The sequence below is a fragment of the Myxine glutinosa genome, chromosome 4 (genome assembly GCF_964187855.1).
Source record: "Myxine glutinosa chromosome 4, kmMyxGlut1.1, whole genome shotgun sequence".
Classification (NCBI taxonomy): Eukaryota; Metazoa; Chordata; class Myxini; order Myxiniformes; family Myxinidae; genus Myxine; species Myxine glutinosa.
In genome coordinates, this window is record NC_136264.1 from 99,598,601 (window position 1) to 99,619,420 (window position 20,820).

The window sequence follows — 20,820 nt, forward strand, 5'->3', positions numbered from 1 at the left end:
CTTACAACAGTGAGTATGCGACAAGGTAGTAATAAGAGCAATGTGTCACTTTCAAAATGATGTAGTCGGCCCCAGAATGGTCAGTGTGCAGGCGCAGAAACTCCACACAACTGCAGTGTTTGTAGCAAGATAAAGTATATTGAGTGTGCGAGATCGGGATTGTTACCTAAAATGACTCACAAAGCTTTTAAAATAAGTCAAAAATACTTAGAAATGCGCTTGTGAGAAAGGGGTGTGCTTCTGCACAACAGATTGGTTTTTGAACTTTCTGAACTCGCCCAAAAAACTGATAGCTTGCAGCAAAACCCCTGTATTGCAAACCCCTGAGGATGTGGACCGGTGTAAGGCTCAAAGGTATGTAGACAGGTGTGTCCTACCCTAACCTTCGACCATCGTTGCCAATTCGTGGACTTTGAACCTTGCAGGATTACCTTGTGTGAGCATGGCAGGCTAGGTGGTTTATTTAATGGACGTCTGCTTTTGGAAAGCCGATGCCGTCATTCCCAACATTCAGGCAGACTTCGCAGAGGGAGATACCGTATCTAGTTTGGTTGCTTCTTAACACCCATGGGAAGGTCATAGCTGGGGCTTGTGAATGCATAGGGGAAGTTAAAAATTTGATATCGACTATTAATCATGTTTGGGAGGAAAAGAGGATGAGGTAAGCCCGGAGTGGGAGCTTTATGGGCTGTGAGGGCCATCTATATATATTGTTATGGATACGGAGTACGGCGCTCCCTTTGGCGGGGGGGGGGGGGGGGGGAGGGGGGTTAATCCCCCTTCTATTTGCACTGGCCGTCTCCGATCCTGAAGCTGCCCCGCTCCCCTGTGGGGTGGGATTGCCCGAGGCAATTGGTCAAGGGATTCCCGTACACCTCTGGCAATCCCTCCACAAGGCAGGTGGGCAACTTCGCTCGAGACCACGGGCAAGATGTTATTTGCCGAGCGGTTTTTAGCAGCCCGTGGCTCGAGCCATTAGCAAAGACTAAACCCGATCCTGAGCGTTGGCCAAATCGTGCCACAGGTGTTCAATGTGGAAACCTCTAAAACAAACGGATGTGAAGGAAAGAAGGCAAAGGTAGGAAGAACAGGAATTTATTACTAATTATTTACAAATCAAAGAAACCAAGGGAGAAGGAAAGATACGAAAATAGTTACAGAAGAGGATGAAGACAGTGCAATTCTAGCTTATCTATACAGTCTTACTTATTCCCCAGACAGAACAAACAAGACAAACTCACATACACAAATGGATGAATGAGGGCAGGGACGAATGGCTGGAAGGAGACGAAGGTTCAGCTGGACGCTGGCTGGAGCTTGATTCTGCACGGGACGTTGGGCTGGAAGTCAAAGGCCACCGATGCCACCGCAATCTGGTTCCCACATAGCAGCGGGTCGAACTGCGCGTCAAAGCTGCGCGCGAGCCGGGGCTGGTTGCAAACAGCATCTCCTCCCTTCAAACCTTCAATCTTCTGATAACTCAACTCAACTGAGGTCAACCCCAACTCAACTCAGCTCCTCCTCAACCGAACTGCTCGGTGCGTACTCCTCACTCATCTTTGGTGGGGGCGTCGCGCCGCGGGTTATATGACACGCCCTACCAAGCCATACCCACTGATTTGTGGTTGGTCGTTCGGGGCTCCACCCTTGATGATGAGGTGCGGGCCACGCCCATAATGTAGCTCCTCCCCCTTCTTCTCCGAGGCTTGACCATGTGCATAATGGAGGCAAATGCAGTTGGCAATTGAAAGGGGATTCTACCTTATTTAATTTGGTGCAATGCAATGTCAACTGGTGGAAAACAGAGCCTTAACTAATACACATAACAAAGAAATAACTATAGAGAGGTTCTATGGTTCTCTACGTGTGTGCGATGGACTAACTAAAAGGACGACCTTTGATCTTTACAATTAATGGAGGTATTTACAAGGAATTACTATTATTTACAGAGGGTGATATTGACAACAATTACACCAAGTGCAGGGTTTCCCAAATCCGTTACACTGCACCCTCATCCTCCAGGCACGTCCCGGGCCTATAAAACTTTAACTTAATGTGGCACGTAGGTGTAATTCCCTCTACAATTAATCTGACCCTGAGTGCGACAATTTTAAAACGCAGATAAGTATGTCCCGCTGTTGCATTGCACCCTACCGAACAGATTCACGCCCACAATTAACTGAATTACGGAATGGTTTTCAAACTATCCATGTACGGTGGGGAGCATTATTTACAAGTGACGCTAATTGTATTTACACTGCAACCCAGGACCTGCGATTTCCTTTGGGGAAACAAAAAGAAAATCCTGTGGGAGGGGAGGAGACCGCCTGCACTGCATCGACGCGCCAGCACCAATAAAGAGCACCAAAGCACCATAAAGCACCATCCAGTGCTCATTTCACACATGTCCATACCAAAAAAAAACAACCTGTTGACTGGGTTCTTGCTCTTCGGCTCCCTCTGCTGGCCGTTGTCATTCTTGATGTTATCTTTCTTCGTGTTGTTCTTTGCTTGCGGCCTATTTGTAATAATAATAAATAAAAAGCACAAACGTGTCCATTTCTATTCCCAAATTCATCCAAATTCCAAATCATCCAAATTCCATCATCCAAATTCCTCATCAATTCCTCATAAGGAGGAAGAGATGGAACGAACATCAAGCACAATGTCACACCCACGTCATGATGCGTCTCACAATCCAAACACTTGCACAAAAAAAATAAAAACAGATGGCACGGTGTGGAGTTTCGTCACCTCAGGTGAGTGGATGTAGATGGTGCGAGGGGATTCTTAATCCTAACTATCCTCCAAATGACTTTAATACACTTTACACTACCCGGGGTCTTTCCCTGCCAATCCATTGGCCATCGTACACTCTATGCGGTTTTAAGAACCAATTCCCATTGACCAAACTGTGGTGCTTCATCAATTTGGGGTCTCACTCCCCCAAGTTTTCACTACTGTGCCTTCGCACAATTTCGGAGCTGGGTCGTGTGGCTCTACCAGCAGGTCTACCTACCTGCACAATCCGCCACTGAAGTCGCCACCCGAGCTTACCATGCTCCTTACCACTACCCTAAATCGGGGAAGGCCCCTCCTGGCTCTGTCACCCCTCTGATGCCCTCTCTGGCATTGGGATACCCGGGACCTTCTCCTGGATCCTCGCGCCCTGCTGAACACTACTCTGACTGGCTCCCAGAGTCGACCTGCAGCCTCACCTGACCGACAAACTACCAGTGGCGGAGTTCCCGAATAACCATACGTACCAATTAAGCCCACACGCCCAGCCATTTCCACAGACTCGTGCACCCATCTAAGCACTTCCTTGCCACTACCTGCACCACAGATGCCAATATCCAACCACAATTTACCTATACCCTCGACCTAACTCTTAAACTACCCTCCCCGGGTATTCGTGATGGGGTCCATCCTCCCCATACACTCCCTTCGCACCAACCACTCCACTCCACAGTTTCCACCATACTCACTCCACACCATCCATTCCATACTCCATGTATTCCATACCATTTATTCCGAAAACCCATTCTCCATACACCTGTTCACTCACTTGCACACCTGTGCTCACACACCTGGTGCTTCCTGCACCCTCCTTCCTCCCAGGCTTCTTCATTCCATACAATACAATGCACAATCACAATTATTCCTCATACGCTGCTCCATACACTTCCACGCTCAATACAACTCACAATCACCTCACACTTTTCACAATACACTTCTAACTCTCCAAACCATTGCCTCAGGCACCAAATTCTCCCAAGCTCAAACACACATCTCTCCCGAGCATTGCTTAGCAATTCCTCATTTGCTCAATATCAAGATTCTCACACACACGGCATCATCTGATCTACCTGGTGCCCTTCTAACTTTGTGCTCCCCGTCTTCCCTTTAAACTAAGCACATACCACGTCATTAACAACCAGCTAATCTACCTACGTCCCCGACTACCTGTACAATGTCGCGACTTACTCCTTATGTCACCTATGGTCATTTTTCTAGATCCCTATACAATTATCCAAACCCTCCCTCGGCGAGCTTACACTGCCAAACCCCATAACTAGTGCTCATGTGCCCCGTTTTTGAGGGATGGTGGATTTGCCATCCCTCCACCTCGGGCATCTCCCACTATTAATTTTGCCATCAAATTTCCTGAAAATCAAAATTTGCCAATCACTGCCAATCATTTTACCAATCATCAATTTGCCAATCATTACTGCCAATCCTATTCACTATTTTCAATTTCGGATCCAAAACACTATTACCATCACAGTCCACTATATCTGAGCCTCGGTGCGTCGTTACCTCATTAAAACTCGGCTTCGCAAAGCCGAGCAATGAATTCGGGTGGTTTGGTTGCCTGCAGGTTGAGTCCGTCTGGCATTCGGTTCAAGGGAGGCGGCATGCTCGGCCCGAGATTCCACGCACCATCTCGGCGCGGATCCTTGCGGTCTTCGGCCCGATGGCTCGATCCCGCCCGGCCGGAATGCCGCAACCACAAGGGGGCACCGTTCCGATCCCTCCTCCCTGCCCTTGAACCGGACCGGTTGCCTTGCCCGGCAAAGCCCGGACTCGACCGTGCGGGGCGGGGCCAGGCCCGAATCGTGCACGACGCTTCGAAGAGCAGCGATGCAGCACCGATCCGCGCCGAGCCTCGCATCCAACAAAGCGCACCGCGCCCCGAGTGCTCGCGTTGGCTATCCGTCACCCGAAACGCTGCTCCGGTCCACGTCGATGTCTTACTCGCATGCTCACACGCATACGCGACCCTTTTTACACTCACCAAGCCCGGCATTCCAACGCCGCCCGTACATTCCACACACTCAGTCCATTCCACCACCGCACTCCCTGTTACACACCACACCTCTTGCGCACACTCGTCATTCGCACACTTCGTTCCACACCTCTCCTCCGTTACGTCCTCCGTAACACTCACCATGGGCGTGCACTCTCGCATCCACCCACTCACGCGCTTCAATGGGCTCTCCCGCACCCGCGCCACAACCAACTCAGGTGTGCCTCGCACACTCATCCCAAGCGTACATCCTCGCACCCGCTCCTCCACCAACTCACTCTCCGGGTCACTCTCGCCCTCGCACGTACACTCCGTATCACTCTCACTCTCTGTGTCACACTCCGTACACTCCGACGTGCATTACCACTCGCACTCGGTTTTACTCCCACACTTTATAACACACTCACTCGCCGACGCACACTTTTTCCTCACACTCGTGCCATTCTTTCAGACACCACGCCCCTCGGACCTCCCACAAACGCCCGGGTGCCATATCGACCCCAATCGCGCGACAATTCTCTTTGCGCCAAACACTTTGCCGAAAAACCTCTTAGCACCATATACAGCGCAACTCACCTTTGGGATCCTCTTCTCCACGCGCACCTGCAAATCTTTATAAGGATTAGCAAGTACGGCATCAGGATGTGAATTCAGACTTTGTACAATATCCATCTCTTCCTCCAACTGTTGCTCTTCTGAGCCCCCGGTCTCTACAATATCAATTCCCACTACTTGTTTTTCTTTATTCACCTCGACGACCGCTGGCTTTATTAAAATTCCCTCTACCTCAGCGGTCGCCGGCTTTTCCAAACCCCGGGTCGCGATGTCCATACCCGTCATTTTAACCACGCTTTGCTCCGCCTCGCTCAACCAGCGCTTCTCGACCCGCTTTACCTCGTCGCATACCCCTGGGACCTGCTCACCCAACCTGCGGTCTCTGTCCCTCTCCATTTTTTCAGTACTACGCCTTGCTTCATACCGGGCTTTGTCCCTTACCAGCCCCTCACTAATTTCTTTAATTTGGTTTCCCAATTGCTTTTCCTGAGCCCTCGCTTCGTCCCTCATTGCTCCAATTTGGCCTCCCAGTTTCTCACTCAATTTATCGCTCCAAGCATCCATTTTATTTTCCATTTGCTCCCCCATCTTGGCCATAAGGGCCTCCATTTGCAGCATGAAAAGGTTCAAATCCACCGGTGCTGCGAGCGCGGCTGCCGCAACCATGTGCGAGCCGCCGCCATTTTGAGCGCCTGAACCCTCGTGCACGAGGCCGCCATTTTGTGCGTCTGAAACCCCCGCAACCACATCCTCATTGCTCTCCTCCTCCATTTCCTCCCTGGGGTCCTGGGTCGATTCTAACCCTTCTTCTAACTCCCCCACCGGCATCCGGTCACCTTGATTATCTATGGCACGATTTTAAAATTTAGGATATAAAATAAAATTTTGGCCATTCGTAATTTCGAGTGCGTTAAGCGCACTTTGGGTCCGAATCTCACTACCAGACACCAATTGTTACGGAAACGGAGTACGGCGCTCCCCTTAGCGGGGGGTGGGGGGGGGTTAATCCCCCTTCTATTTGCACTGGCCGTCTCCGATCCTGAAACTATACCGCTTCTTCGTGGGGTGAGATTGGCCGAGGTGATTGGTCAAGGGAATCCCGTACACCTCCGCCAACCTCTCCACGAAGCCGGTGGACAGCTCCGTTCGAAACCACGGACAAGATGTTATTTGCCGAGCAGTTTTTAGCAGCCCGCGGCTCGAGCCATTAGCAAAGACGAAACCCGATCCTGAGTGTTGGCCAAATCGTGCCACAGGTGTTCAATGTGGAAACCTCTAAAATGAACGGATGTGAAGGAAAGAAGGTAAAGGTAGGAAGAACAGGAATTTATTACTAATTATTTACAAATCAAAGAAACCAAGGGAGAAGGAAAGATACGAAAATAATTACAGAAGAGGAAGAAGACACAGTGCAATTCTAGCTTATCTATACAGTCTTACTTATTCCCCAGACAGAACAAACAAGACAAACTCACGTACACAAATGGATGAATGAGGGCAGGGACGAATGGCTGGAAGGAGACGAAGGTTCAGCTGGACGCTGGCTGGAGCTTGATTCCGCACGGGACGTCGGGCTGGAAGTCGACGGCCACCGATGCCACCGCAATCTGGTTCCCGCGTAGCAGCGGGTCGAACTGCGCGTCAAAGCTGCGCGGGCGCCGGGGCTGGTTGCAAACAGCGTCTCCTCCCTTCAAACCTTCAATCTTCTGATAACTCAACTCAACTGAGGTCAACCCAACTCAACTCAGCTCCTCCTCAACCGAACTGCTCGGTGCGTCCTCCTCACTCATCTTTGGTGGGGGCGTCGTGCCGCGGGTTATATGACACGCCCTACCAAGCCATACCCACTGATTTGTGGTTGGTCGTTCGGGGCTCCACCCTTGATGACGAGGTGCGGGCCACGCCCGTAATGTAGCTCCTCGCCCTTCTTCTCCGAGGCTTGACCACGTGCATAATGGAGGCAAATGCAGTTGGCAATTGAAAGGGGATTCTACCTTATTTAATTTGATGCAATGCAATGTCAACTAGTGTAAAACAGAGCCTTAACTAATACACATAAGAAAGAAATAACTATAGAGAGGTTCTATGGTTCTCTACGTGTGTGCGATGGACTAACTAAAAGGACGACCTTTGATCTTTACAATTAATGGAGGTATTTACAAGGAATTACTATTATTTACAGAGGGTGATATTTACAACAATTACACCAAGTGCAGGGTTTCCCAAATCCGTTACAATATAAAACGCAGTTTGTGTGTGTGTGTGTGTGTGTGTGTGTGTGTGTGTGTGTGTGTGTGTGTGTGTGTGTGTGTGTGTGTGTGTGTGTGTGTGTGTGTGTGTGTGTGTGTGTGTGTGTGTGTGTGTGATACCGATAGACTCCTAAACGGAGAGGCTCACGTGCTTGATATTTGGCATAGACATGGCCATTGAGCCTGGGAAGAACATGGCCTACCTAAACATATTTGATGAGATCCATATTTTTACCTCAGTGCATTTCAGCGAGGAATATTATACACGGAATCTGAGCCGGTGGCAGAGCAGCACGCTGATTCGCTCAGAGCGATCACGTGATGTTCCATCCTTGCCGCCATAATCTCACAGTTACGCGTTCGCACGTAATTCAGAGCGAAAAGCGATTGCGTTATTTCACATTTCAGCGAGGAACATTGCCATTCACACCACATAGGTTTTTTTTTCTTTCATCTTTAGATCCATATTTTTTGCCATAACGTAGCGCATTATGGCTCGCTCGAGCTCGAGTTAGCCAATTACCTGGGAGCATGAGGCCACGTTGGCCACGCCCACGACACGATGCAGAGTTGCAATCTTGCGTTTGCGTCGTTTGTTTGATTGCAGAAGTTGCAATCTTCATTACCACGTGTAAACGTAAAAGTGAAAAAAATGGAATTTGTCTACGAGTGAGTGACTGGAAGACTGACTGTGATAAAGGCAAAAAGAAAATTTGTCGCGTTCAACCTCACGAGCAAGGAAAATCGCTGATCGGAGACTCCATGAAACCGATGAAGATACTTTTCACCATCGACAAGCCAATCAAGAACGTGTCTCTAGATTCAGACAGCAAGAGACAGAAGATGAGAGAACGGCACATCTAAGTGCCAATCAACAACATCTGGCGAGGGCCAGACAGCGAGAGACAGAAGATGAGACAGAGGCACGTCTAAACGCCAATCAACAACGTCTGGCGAGGGACAGACAGCGAGAGACAGAAGATGAGACATCGGCATGTCTAAACGCCAATCAACAACGTCTGGCGAGGGCCAGACAGCGTGAGACAGAAGATGAGACAGAGGCACGTCTGAACGCTAATCAACAACGTGTGGCGAGGGCCAGAGGCCATGACTTGGCCCTCCCCTTCCCCCTCCTTTCCCCTCCCTTCCCCCTCCACCCTACCCTCTTCCATTCCCCCCTCCCCCTCCCCTCCCCGCTCCCACCTCCCTTTCCCCTCTCCCCCTTCCCCTTCCCCCTTCCCCTTCCCCCTCCCTCTTCCCTCCCCCTCCCCTCCCTCTCCCCTCCCCCTCCCCCTCCCCCTCCCCTTCCCCCTCCCACCTCCCCCTCCCCCCTCTCCTCCTCTCCCCCTCCCCTCCCCCTCCCACCTCCCCCTCCCCCCTCTCCTCCCCTCCCCCCCCTCCCCCTCTTCTCCCCTCCCCCCTCTTCTCCCCCCCCCCCTCTCCTCCACCAAGAACCCGATGGTCACTCTGGCTGAGCTCCAGAGATCCTGTGTGGAGATGGGAGAAACTTCCAGAAGGACAACCATCACTGCAACACTCCACCGATCTGGGCTTTATGGCAGAGTGGCCAAACGGAAGCCTCTCCTCAGTGAAAGACACATGAAAGCCCGCTTGGAGTTTGCAAAAAAGCACCTAAAGAACTCTCAGACTGTGAGAAACAAGATTCTGTGGTCTGATGAAACCAAGATTGAACTGTTTGGCTTCCGTCTGGCCACTCTGCCATAAAGCCCAGATCGGTGGAGTGTTGCAGTGAGGGTTGTCCTTCTGGAAGTTTGTCCCATGCACTGTAAATGCTGAAATTATGTTAAAAAGACTTTCACTTCCATATTTCACGCTAGCAATGGCAGGTTATAAGTGCCTTGCGAGCAGAACCGAGTCATTTAAAATACATACACAGCAAATGTACAGAAGACTTCGTGAGCATTCATACGTCATTTTGAAAGTTGCGTTTTGAGCAAGAACCCTATTGCGGGTTCAATTTGTATGTTACATGAGTGTTATACTATGTATGCTTGCATTATGATGTTGAGCAGTTATAGGTGTTTGTCTTCACTGCATGGCAATTGTATCACGTGATTGTAATTAGCACAATTTCCGCAGCATCACCCTTTATGATGACATGAGTCAGCACAGTGTTGTGACACCTTCGATTACATGGCGAGCTGACCTGCTAATCGATGATGTGCTGAGATGTTTGCGGCTTCCCCCTTTTTGAAGTGCTTTGTATTGCCAGTGACAGAATTACCAAAAAGTAGTGAAGAACCCGGTCTTATGGCCCTCTAGAACTTGTGTATTTTAGTATAACTTGTAAGCAATGAGAGCAGCACAATCAGTAATAGGGAGAATGCTATGCAAGAATGTCTGAGTGGTAGAAGGGCAGGGACGCAGAACTTATTTGAGGGGTAAAAGAAGAAGAAGATGAAACTTTCGGTTTGGTTTGTGTGCAAGATTACCAAACACATGCTCTCATTCACTATCGCTCATAGCATGCACACTATACTTACATACAAGTTACGATATCATACGTGCACCCTATATTCATTGCTCACGCTACACTTCAATCACTTATAGCATGCACTAATGAATGGTTTCTGATGGTGCAAGCTATCAACATCCAAGAGTTGTTGATTTTCAAAGACTCCGAACTGAAAGGGGAGTTACTTGTCAGATTTTTAAAAATCACATTTGAATGATCCATGAAAGATTTTTTTTTTTTTTTTTACATACCGTACTCAGGCTGCAGACTGGTGTTGTCTTAGCGGTTAGGGTGCCGGCTTGGGATCATAGGATCCTGGGTTCGAATCCCGGTCGATCGCTGAATTAACACCAGGGGGATTGACTCAGCCTGTCATCCTTCCGAGGTCCGGAAATTGAGTACCAGTTCACTGGTAATTCCCTGTGTGTCGCAAGAGGCGACTAACAGGGTTGGTGGCAGGAAGGGCATCCGGCCATAAAACATTGCTTCAAAAAGGGGACCACGGTGCCCGAAAAAGGCCAACCCCTGCCCTGCGGGGAAAAATGGCCTCTGAAGGTGGTTCATGCCATACCCAGGCTAACCATGTAGGCCTACAAATGTATTATTATAAGTCAGGAAAAAAACATTAGAAAAACAAAAAAGAAAACCATGTAAGGATAGGATCTCCAAAAAGCAATGAAGGAATGACGAGACAGGAATAACACCACAATCCTTTTATGGATTACCATCACATATTTTGACTTTTTTGTCATAGGTGGCAACAGTAAAATTTGTTTTAGATTTGTATTGTGGGTTGATGTAATCACCCCGCGCACGCAAAGCGAAACGCGGGATTAAACAATTGGTTCATATCTGTCCGTCTGTCTGTCTACAAATGTCAGTTTATGATCGATGAACAAGTTGTTTAAATTGAATGTTATATTTTGACCACGAATCGAAACATGAATTGGAATATTGGAATATAAAAAACCAAACCTGCCGTTTAATAGTATGTTGGCTCTGAATTTATTCCGATCACACATGCGCAGACAGGTGGAGATAATTGGGTGGTGGGTGTGCCTTCTAGATCGTTTGACTGCCTCCTCAACGTAGATGTTAATCCATCTCTGGCCCTTTGAGTCCTTGACTTCTTACAGAATATAACTCAGGTGGTTAAAATCAATAACAGATACTCTAAACCCCTAAGTATTAGCACAGGAGCACCTTAAGGATGTGTGCTGTCTCCTTTCCTTTCCTGTACTATATGTATACAAATGATTGCATCTCCCATCAGGACTCTGACAGCATGTTCAAGTTCACAGATGACACGACAGTTGTGGGCCTCATCTCCTCTGGTGATGAATCATCCTACCACGCCAAAATCTCCCTCATGGTCAACTGGTGTCACAACAACAATCTACAGCTGTCCATCACAAAAACCAAAGAGATGGTTGTGGACTTCAGGAGGGATGGGATGGAGCTTTTGCCTCTGGTCATCAACGGCCAGGTGGTGGAGCAGGTGTGCAACTTTAAGTTTCTCGGCACCACCATCTCCTCCTCTCTGAAGTGGGAGGGTAACACCATCTCTATCATAAAAAGGGCCCACCAGAGACTATTCTTTCTGAGGCAACTCAGGAAGTTCAGGGTGTCAAGGGAGGGCATGCTCCAGTTTTATCGCGCTGTTATTGAATCCACACTTACCTTCTCAATAACTGTTTGGTTCAGCAGTATCACGGCCCAGCAAAAAAAAGGAGCTGGACAAAGTCATGCGTACAGCCTCCAAAATCATTGGAACTGACCTACCCTCTCTCTCCTATATCCATGAGTCCCGAATGCAGAGGGTTGGCCTGAATATCCTTAGGACCGCTTCTCATCCAGCCAACCCCCTGTTCGAACTTCTACCCTCAGGGAAAAGACTCAGAGCCCTCAAGGTCAGAACCTCTAGGTTCAGGAACGTCACCTATGCTACTGCCATCTGCATTCTGAATGCACAGTCCCACACCTATAACTACTCATGAGCTTATAATGCACTTGGCACTTTAGCTACAGGCCATTTTAAATGTCACCTATGCTACTGCCATCTGCATTCTGAATGCACAGTCTCACACCTATAACTACTCATGAGCTTATAATGCACTTGGCACTTTAGCTACAGGCCATTTTAAATGCTCTTACACGCACCTTATAATGTATACTATGACCACTGAATGTTTGGATGTTTACCATGCCCCATTAATGTATGTTTTTTTTTGTCTTTAAGAGCACACTACCCCAAATTCCTAACAACTGTCAAGTTGATGTGGTAATAAAGTATTGAATCTTGAATAATTTTTAAGCGGTGAAGCCGCTTCAATATTTGGCTATGTCCGTCTGTCCGTCAAAAATGAAGAAGAATAACTTTTAAACGCACCGTGTTTAATTCTAAGGGGTTATAAAGGGTAATTCTGAATGGATCTAAAGGGTAATTCTAATGGGTTTCGTTCATTTTTCAGCTTTGCCTATTTCGTATTAAAAATGCCAAACTGAGCCACTTCCTTCGGGCACGGGTGCGATTATTTTTTTTATTTTTTTTTCTTGCCGAATAATACGCAAGGAACTTCAACACCTAGCTCGGCTTCACGCTGTTGAAACCAAAGTTTTCACAATCATTGGAATCTCCCGCGATGAAGCTAACTCGGAGGGCCTCTCACTTACTCACCACAAGCAGGTTGGTGGTCTTTCTGTCTTCTACCGACTCCTCTCTGGCCTTGCCCCCCCAGCTCTCTCTGGGCTCTGTCCCCAAAATCTTCCTAACAGGTCGCACAAGATCTGCCTGCAACCCTCTTATGGTTAAATTGCCAAAATCAAGACTCTCTGCTCACCTTCACTCTTTCATTCCTCTTTTCTCCCGCCTCTGGAACAAACTCCCCCACTCCCTTCAATCCCACTCCACCCTCCAGGTCTTTAAAACAGCTGTTCACCACCATCTCTTATCTTCCCCCATCCAAAACCTTGATCTTTTCTACCCCTGCTAATTTCACTCCAGATCCAGTTTTTTGAAATACCAACTTTTTTCCTGGAAGTCCTTGTAGTATCCTTGTGTTTTATACTTCTCACACCCCCACCCCCTTCCCACGCCTCCTCCCCCCAAGCTCTGTCCCTTGCACAGATCTCCCGATGTCCCTGCTCTCAAATGTTTTGTTTGTGTGCTTCCCCTTCTCTCCCAATCTTGTCTACCACTCCCCTTATTATATAGCTCCCCTTATTATATACTTTGTGTGTCTGTTTTGATTTTTTATGTGATAAATGTTAGCTCTTTCACGAGCCTCGATCCTGTATCCAAAAAAAAAAAAAAAGTTGTATGTCATTCCTGCATAAGAATCAACCTCTATTACTGTAGCTCTTGTGCCATGTTACTGTGTCATAATTGTGAAATGTAATGTTTTCATTATAGGTAGAATGGCAGCCAAAAAGAAAACCTGCATTGTTGTCAAGTCAGGAAGAGTTAATGACCTGGTTGAACATTTCCAACCATTCCAGGTTCAAAATGGAAACCCTTCACGGACCAAGCCCAATGTGGACTCTGACACTAAATCTACAAGACCATTAGATATTCAGCCTAACTCTGGCCCGATTCCAAAGGCTGTGGTGCACCCCTTGAAGCCGCCTCTGGTTCCGGTGAGTTTGTTCTGTTGAACTAATTGAATGTTGAATGAATAATTTTGAACAGAAGCTTAATTGGTGGTTAATAATTGTTATAATGTATGTTAAAATAACATGATATTTTTTGTGGTTTGCTGTCATCAACATGACCCCCATGGGTTGTTATGCTGTGCAGTGACATTGAGGATAAACTCTCAAGGTGTGTAAAATACTCCAATGGCTCAGCGTCTCAAATAGGCTCTGATTAATCTATCCTCACACCAGCCTTCTCGTGGCGGGGTTGTTTTCACCAGCGGGTGTAGACATGAAAGGTGAATCACTGGCATTTTAAATCAGTTGCTTCGGGCAGATGGAGCTCATTAGCCTTGGTAGGCAGCTCATCGAGGAGAAGGAAAATCTGAATCCAAATCAACCGCTACCTTGTGGTTAAGTTTTGAAGCCAAAGGGGAAGGGTTTAATGGGGTAAAGGTAGCAATCCTTTTAAAAATAGGTTGCCATTGCATTTGTTAACCCATCTGCTACCCTTGGTTAAGGTGTACAACCATCATTTTAGCCTTGCATGAATCCATTGGACCAGGTGGTGGATAGCCATGCAAGCAGCTGGCGCATATTGCCATTAATGGCTGCATGGCCTTGATGCTAGGCTGAGGAATCTCTGATGGAGAGCATTGGCGATGATCACACGTCTTATGTCACTGTATGGAAGAAAGCAATGGCAACCCACCTCTGTGCATTCCAAGAAAACAATTTTTATCAGAAATCTGAAAAATAAAGCTATTGTACCGGATGATGGGCCCCCAACTTTTAAAGTACCAAAATGGCAACAGGGGAAGAGCAAAGTGTTTTTGATGAGTAAGACTGACCGTTACGATGGGACTGGATCAGATTCCCACAAGGAAAGTCAGTCACTGAGGTCATCAGAACTGAAAGTCGAACTCTAAGGTTCTCAAACTTTCACAAATTTGGGACACGGAATGTAAGGTCAATGACACCGGGAAAGTAAGATGTTATGATGAGAGAGACACAGAGGACAAGACCTCAAATTTTGTGGATAACTGAACTTAGGTGGACTGGTTTGGGGCAGTTTCAATCTGACGATTACAAAGTGTTCTTTTCTGGTCATGAAACCAAAAGAAATGGAGTGGAAGCTTATTTACAATAAGAAGACAACAAGGTCAGTTGTCAGATATAGCCCTGTCAATGATAGGTTAATATCAGTGAGGTTGAAATGACATTCAGTGAACACCAACATCATTCAGATATATGCTCCAACTTTTGCAGCAGATGAAGAAAATGTGGAGGAGTTTTATGGAAAGTTGCAGGAATTGGTAGAATAGATGTCTAAAGGAGATATTTTACTTATCATGGGAGACTGGAATGGAAAAATTGGAGAGGCAGGAGCATCAGGTATTGCAGGAAAACACGGACTTGGTATCTGAAATGAGCCAGGGGGAGGGAATGCTGGAGTTCTGTGCGGACAATGATCTCGTAATTGCAAACATATGGTTCAAACAACCCAAGTGTAGAATGCACAGATGGATGTCACCTGATGGGCAACATAGAAATCCGATTGACTACATTCCAATCAACAGAAGAAGTGTTGTGTAATCTGTCAATACTCTGCCAGGGGCAGACTGCGTGACAGATCATGAACTCCTTGTGGCAAAACTATGTATCAAATTGAGAAATGCGAAAAAAAAATGCCAACCAGATATGACCTTGAAAGCATCTGTAAACAATAGCAAATACATCGATGCAGTTTGTTATTATTCATCAAGTCAGCTCTACCGACTTGTAAGTGCAGTTTTTGCATTTGTAAACTTTTACTGAATGTGCAATAAAGGTTAAAAAAAAAGTTTTTCAGAGCTGGACCTGGTTGACAGAATGCCAGATGAAGAATGGTGGCAAGTGGTTGACAACATTGTAAAATAAGAGGCCAAAAACAACATCCTAAAAGCAATAAGAAAGAAGAAGGCGAAATGGCTGTTGGAAGAAGCAATAAATATTACAAACAAAAGAAGAGAGTTGAAAATCAAAGGCCCATCAAGAGAGGACATGAAGCCACCTAAATGCTGACTTCCAATGACAATCAAGGAAAGATAAAGACAAACATTTCAAAGGCATGTATGGAGATAGAAAGTGGCAACAAAGTAGGAAAAACAAGAGAACTTTAAAGAAATATCAGAGAGATCACAGGAAAGCTTAGGCCTAGGATTGGTGTCCTTAAGAGTAGACCAGGAAAAGACGTGACAGAAGAAACACAGGTGAAAGAAATATGGAAGGTCTATACCAAAACTCTATACCAGCCAGATAGCAACATGACGGCAACCTTCGAAGAGAGAGAATATGATGTTTAAATCTTGCAAGAGCAAGAACCATTTGTGATAGAATGTGATGTACGTACAGCCCTGAAAGAGCTGGCAAATGGAAAAGCACCAGGTGCCGATGAAATTCCAATATAAACCTTTGAGGTAGTTGTGGAGGAGGAAATCACAATTTCAACAGCTATCTGTACGCAGATCTGGAACATGACTTTATGGCCCAAAAATGTGATCGTGCAGACAGTCTACATTCCATTGCCAAAAATGTGATGCAAGGAATGTTTAAATAACTGAACCATTGCCTTTATTTCACTTGCCTGCAAACATATTATTCAAGTTAATATTCAACACGGAATGGATTTCATAAAGCGAGAAATGTCTGTACAGCAATCAGGTTTCAGAAGAGGGAGAGTTACTGGAGATCAAATCATGAATCTAAAGTGTATCATGGAAAAAGTAAGGGAATATCAACGGAAGCTGTATTGCTGTTTTATAGATTATTAGCATAGCTTTTCATTGTGTTGATCATGAATTGATGTGGATTATGCTGAGAGAAATGGAGATGTCAGAGCACCTGATATGTTTGATAAGAAGCCTGCTCATTAAACAAGAAGAAAGAGTAAGAATAGAGTATGGAGAGACAGAATGGTTTGGAATTAGATAAGAGGTTAGACAGGGATGCATTCTCTCTCCCATAACTTGTTCAATCTGTATGGTGAGTACATCACGAGGAAATCAAACCTGGATGACATAAAGACAGTAAGAACAGAGTGTGGAGAGACAGAATGGTTTGGAATTGGATAAGAGGTCAGACAGGGATGCATCGTCTCTCCCATTACTTATTCAATCTGTATGGTGAGTACATCACGAGGAAATCAAACCTGGATGACATGGAGGCTGGAATCACGAATGGAGGAAGATGTATAAAAATCTAAGCGATGCTGATGATAACAATCCTTTTGGTGGAAAGTAAAAAAGATTTGATGAAACTGCTGCAGAAAGTGAAGTAAAGTGTAAAAGCTGGTCTTTATTTAAACCTAAAAATACTAAAATCTTGTCAACTGAGAACATTGACGTGTTTAGATTGAGAGACGATCAAGTGGAAATGGTGGAAAGTTTCATATTCCTGGGTTCTAAGATTGAAGTGACTGGAGAATGTGGAGGAGAACTTCATACACAGTTATTATTGGGGAAAGCAACAATCAATGTCAGGATTGATAAAGATTTGGAAATAGAGATGTGACAAAACAAACCAAGAGGAAGCTGGTTGTGTGTGTGTGTGTGTGTGTGTGTGTGTGTGTGTGTGTGTGTGTGTGTGTGTGTGTGTGTGTGTGTGTGTGTGTGTGTGTGTCTTGCCATCACATAACAATCCCTACATCACTGCCTCCAGACTATTGTCGAGAGCTAGGCCGAGCGAAAAGTATTAGAAGCTCCTATATAATTTCAGGGACTTCCTGCAGCTTCAGTTTTCTTTCCTACTTTTCTTTTTTATCTGCTTAGAGTAACCAATCACAAATGGAGATAATTATAGAATGCTGAAATTAGAAATGTTCATGCAGTTTGTAAGAAGTTGATGATCATGCACTGATATTATAACATTGTACTCGGGCTGCTAATTTGTAACGTCTCATTATATGGCTACACTACAAGAGTAATCAAGTACTGTGGTCACCAGTGAAATGTTTGTGGAAGCTTGAAGCAATAACTGATTAAGTGTAAATGAGGCAGTGATGTTGGGATTGTTATATGATGGCAATACTGTTAGCTACTCCCTGAACCAACATCAACCCTATCTTGTTTAGGATAATTTTTAGACTGTAGTTTGTCATTCCCACATTGCCTTTTTAATTTAGCATAATTTTTTGAATGAACTTGTTTCTGTCATTTTTTACAATGTGGAATAACACAATGGTATATGGTACTCAGAGGATACCCAATCTTGGAGCAAAAGTGCCAAGATATCTTAGTCAGCAATGTTAAACACTGCACATGTTCCAATATTGTCGAACCGCTAACGTAACCCTGACTGTATCTTGCAGCTCTGTCTTATTGCTTGTTTCTCAAAGAGTAATGTCTTCATCCAGTCTCAGGCCACACAATGACCTGTACTTTGAAATGCCCAAAATAACTGGTGTGGTTTCCCTCCAACCATTAGGGCAGGGACAGAGGGGGGGGGACAGAGCCTCTCGAGGAATTTATGCACGGCCGGACACGTGAAAGACACTCTCGTGGGTTTTACTGTTTTGTTCACTTGAAGTGTCAATAAAATTTATTATACACTCAAAATGCTCAGTTGTTGACTTGGAAACATGTTGACATGGTTGACAGGTTGACTCAGCCTGTCATCCTTCCGAGGTCGGCTAATTGAGTACCAGTTCACTGGTAATTCCCTGCTTGTCGTTAAAGGCGGCAAAAAGGGGTGGCGTCAGGAAGGGCATCCGGCCGTAAAACATTGCTTCAAAAAGGGGACCGAAAAACAACAACAACCACAGTTCCCGAAAAAGGCCAACCCCCGCTTGCGGGGAAAAATGGCCTCTAAAAGTGCTTATTTTTTTTATTTTTTTATTTTTTTTTAATACACTCGAAATGCAAATGTCCTCGATAAACGACTATGAGAGGACGAAAAGATACTCCAACCTTTGTTTTGTAGCAGTGGGTGGGGCCGACATTTTTTTTTTATCCACGTCATCCCGACGTTAGTATGAAGAGTCAACAGTGCCAACGCTCTCTCTGATAATAGTTTTGTAAAATTAACTTCAATGAAGAACTTTATCAAGACAAGATATAAGTATTTATCTGTCGTATCCAAATCCTGGTTCTGGGAAAACAGAAGACCTTGGTAATACTTGAGTAGATTCTCACCAGACAAAAATACATCACTATAAATCATCAGAAAGACGTTAGTCAAACACACTGTACACGTGACACGCTTTCTTGTCTGTGCATGCACAAAGCAAGGTTCAGGGTTGATCAGTGAGCGTGGGGATGGGCGTGGCCTTGCCAAACTACGATGGCGTCGGTTGAGTACGAGAGAACACACTCTCAGAGAGTATCTGTAAATATTTAACTGTATAAATGAACTGGAGAAACAAATTATAACAAAGGATTCTGCACCAAGTAAAACTCCAGTCATTGCCATTGAGAGAGGCCCAGCTCAGAAATACACACCGTCTGAATAATTATTATAATATTTGAGTAGATGATGTTCTACTGATTTACAAATGTTGTAGTACAAACTTTATTGATGTGCTCACCAGTGCTGTACTGAGGGTGTCTGGCATAATTTTTAATTTTTTAAAAATAACAATTGTTCCCCCTCCACCCCCTGCTTCCACCTCCCTCTCCCAAATCCCCAACCCCAGTAGCCATATGTAATACTAATAGGGCATAGATATAAGGGAACTAGGATCTTTATATGTAAATATCAATTAATTGACCACTCCAGGCGATGCAGTATGCCAAAAGAAAGATGAAAGAAGCACTTAATGTCAGGTCAAATATTTATTAAACTAGGAGGCCCGTTGGTCCATTGGACCAAGTTTTAATTGGGGACTTTTGGATCTTTGGGGACTTTTGGGTCTTTGGGGACTTTTGGGTGATCTGGGTCTTTTGGGTCATCAAGGACTTTTGGGTCCTCAATGGTATTTTGGGTCCTCGGGGACTTTTGGGGTTATGTGGGTCTTTTCTATCATCAAGGACTTTTGGGTCCTTGGGGACTTTTGGGTGATTTTGGTCATCGGGGACTTTTGGGTGATTTGGGTCCTTGGGGACTACTGGTTTATCTGGATCTTTTGGGTCCTTGGGGGTCTTTGGGTCAGGTGTTAAAGGGTCTTCCAAGGTCTAAAGGGTCTCAGCAGTCTAAAGGGTCAAAAGGCACATTTGAAAAGTACGTAATTAATTAAGACACACACACACACACACACACACACACACACACACACACACACACCTCCATTTATAGTAGATTAAATTCCTGTGTCTTCCTTGTTAAGGCTGTTTATACGACGCCATCAGTGATGCGCCGACGCAACAAATCTGGCACCGAGAAACCGTGACTCGAGAAGGTTTATTGATCACGTGGTTTGCTTTCACCTTGACGCGCGACTGGAGGGTTCGTGATCACGTGTCCCGTGTGCAGTGTATAGTACTACCTCGCTATTATTGTCCCCCGTCGCTCAGCTGAGCGAAAGGGGGACTATGGCTTTCCCCTCTGTCCGTGTGTCCGTCCGTCCGTGCGTGCGTGTGTGCGTGCGTGCGGGTGTGTGTGCGTGCATGCGTGCATGTGTAAGCGAAGGACCACATTCAAATTTGGTGTGTGGGTGCAACCCACGTCAAAATCCAAGATGGCCGCCGCCATGTATGTCTGATGCCATGTATGTCTGAACCTTGTAACCTGCATATCTTGAAAAATAAGCGAAGTACCAACTTCTAATCTGGTGTGTGGGTGTATCTAGGCACAAGGAAGAACACTATTTAAAATCGGGTCGCCACGTCAAAACCCAAGATGGCCACCGCCATGTATGTCTGAAACTTGTGAGATGAATATCTTGAAAAATAAGCAAAGTACCAACTTCTAATTTGGTGTGTGGTTGTATCTCGGCATAAGGAAGAACGCTATTGATAATTGGGTCGCCACGTCAAAATCCAAGATGGCCACCACCATATATATGTCTGAACCTTGTGAGTGAAATATCTTGAAAAATAAGCGAAGTACCAACTTCTAATCTGGTGTGTGGGTGTATATCGGCACAAACAAGAACGCTGTTTAAAATTGGGTCGCTACGTCAA

General features: G+C 45.8%; 1 protein-coding gene across 15 annotated transcripts in view; it reads left to right on the top strand.

The window, feature by feature from the left end:
- LOC137425935 (uncharacterized) overlaps positions 1-20,820 on the top strand; it is a 215,846-nt gene that overhangs the window by 23,813 nt on the left and 171,213 nt on the right. For 6 of the 15 annotated variants that reach the window (XM_078776211.1, XM_078776210.1, XM_078776209.1 and 3 more), the window contains one exon: positions 13,503-13,726. In XM_078776211.1, coding sequence (XP_078632337.1) covers positions 13,508-13,726 — 219 coding nt within the window. In that variant the 5' untranslated portion in view covers positions 13,503-13,507. Of the gene's footprint in view, positions 1-11,363; positions 11,589-13,502; positions 13,727-20,820 lie in introns of all 15 variants that reach the window. The other 9 variants (XM_078776203.1, XM_078776202.1, XM_078776207.1 and 6 more) reach the window with 3 other exon arrangements.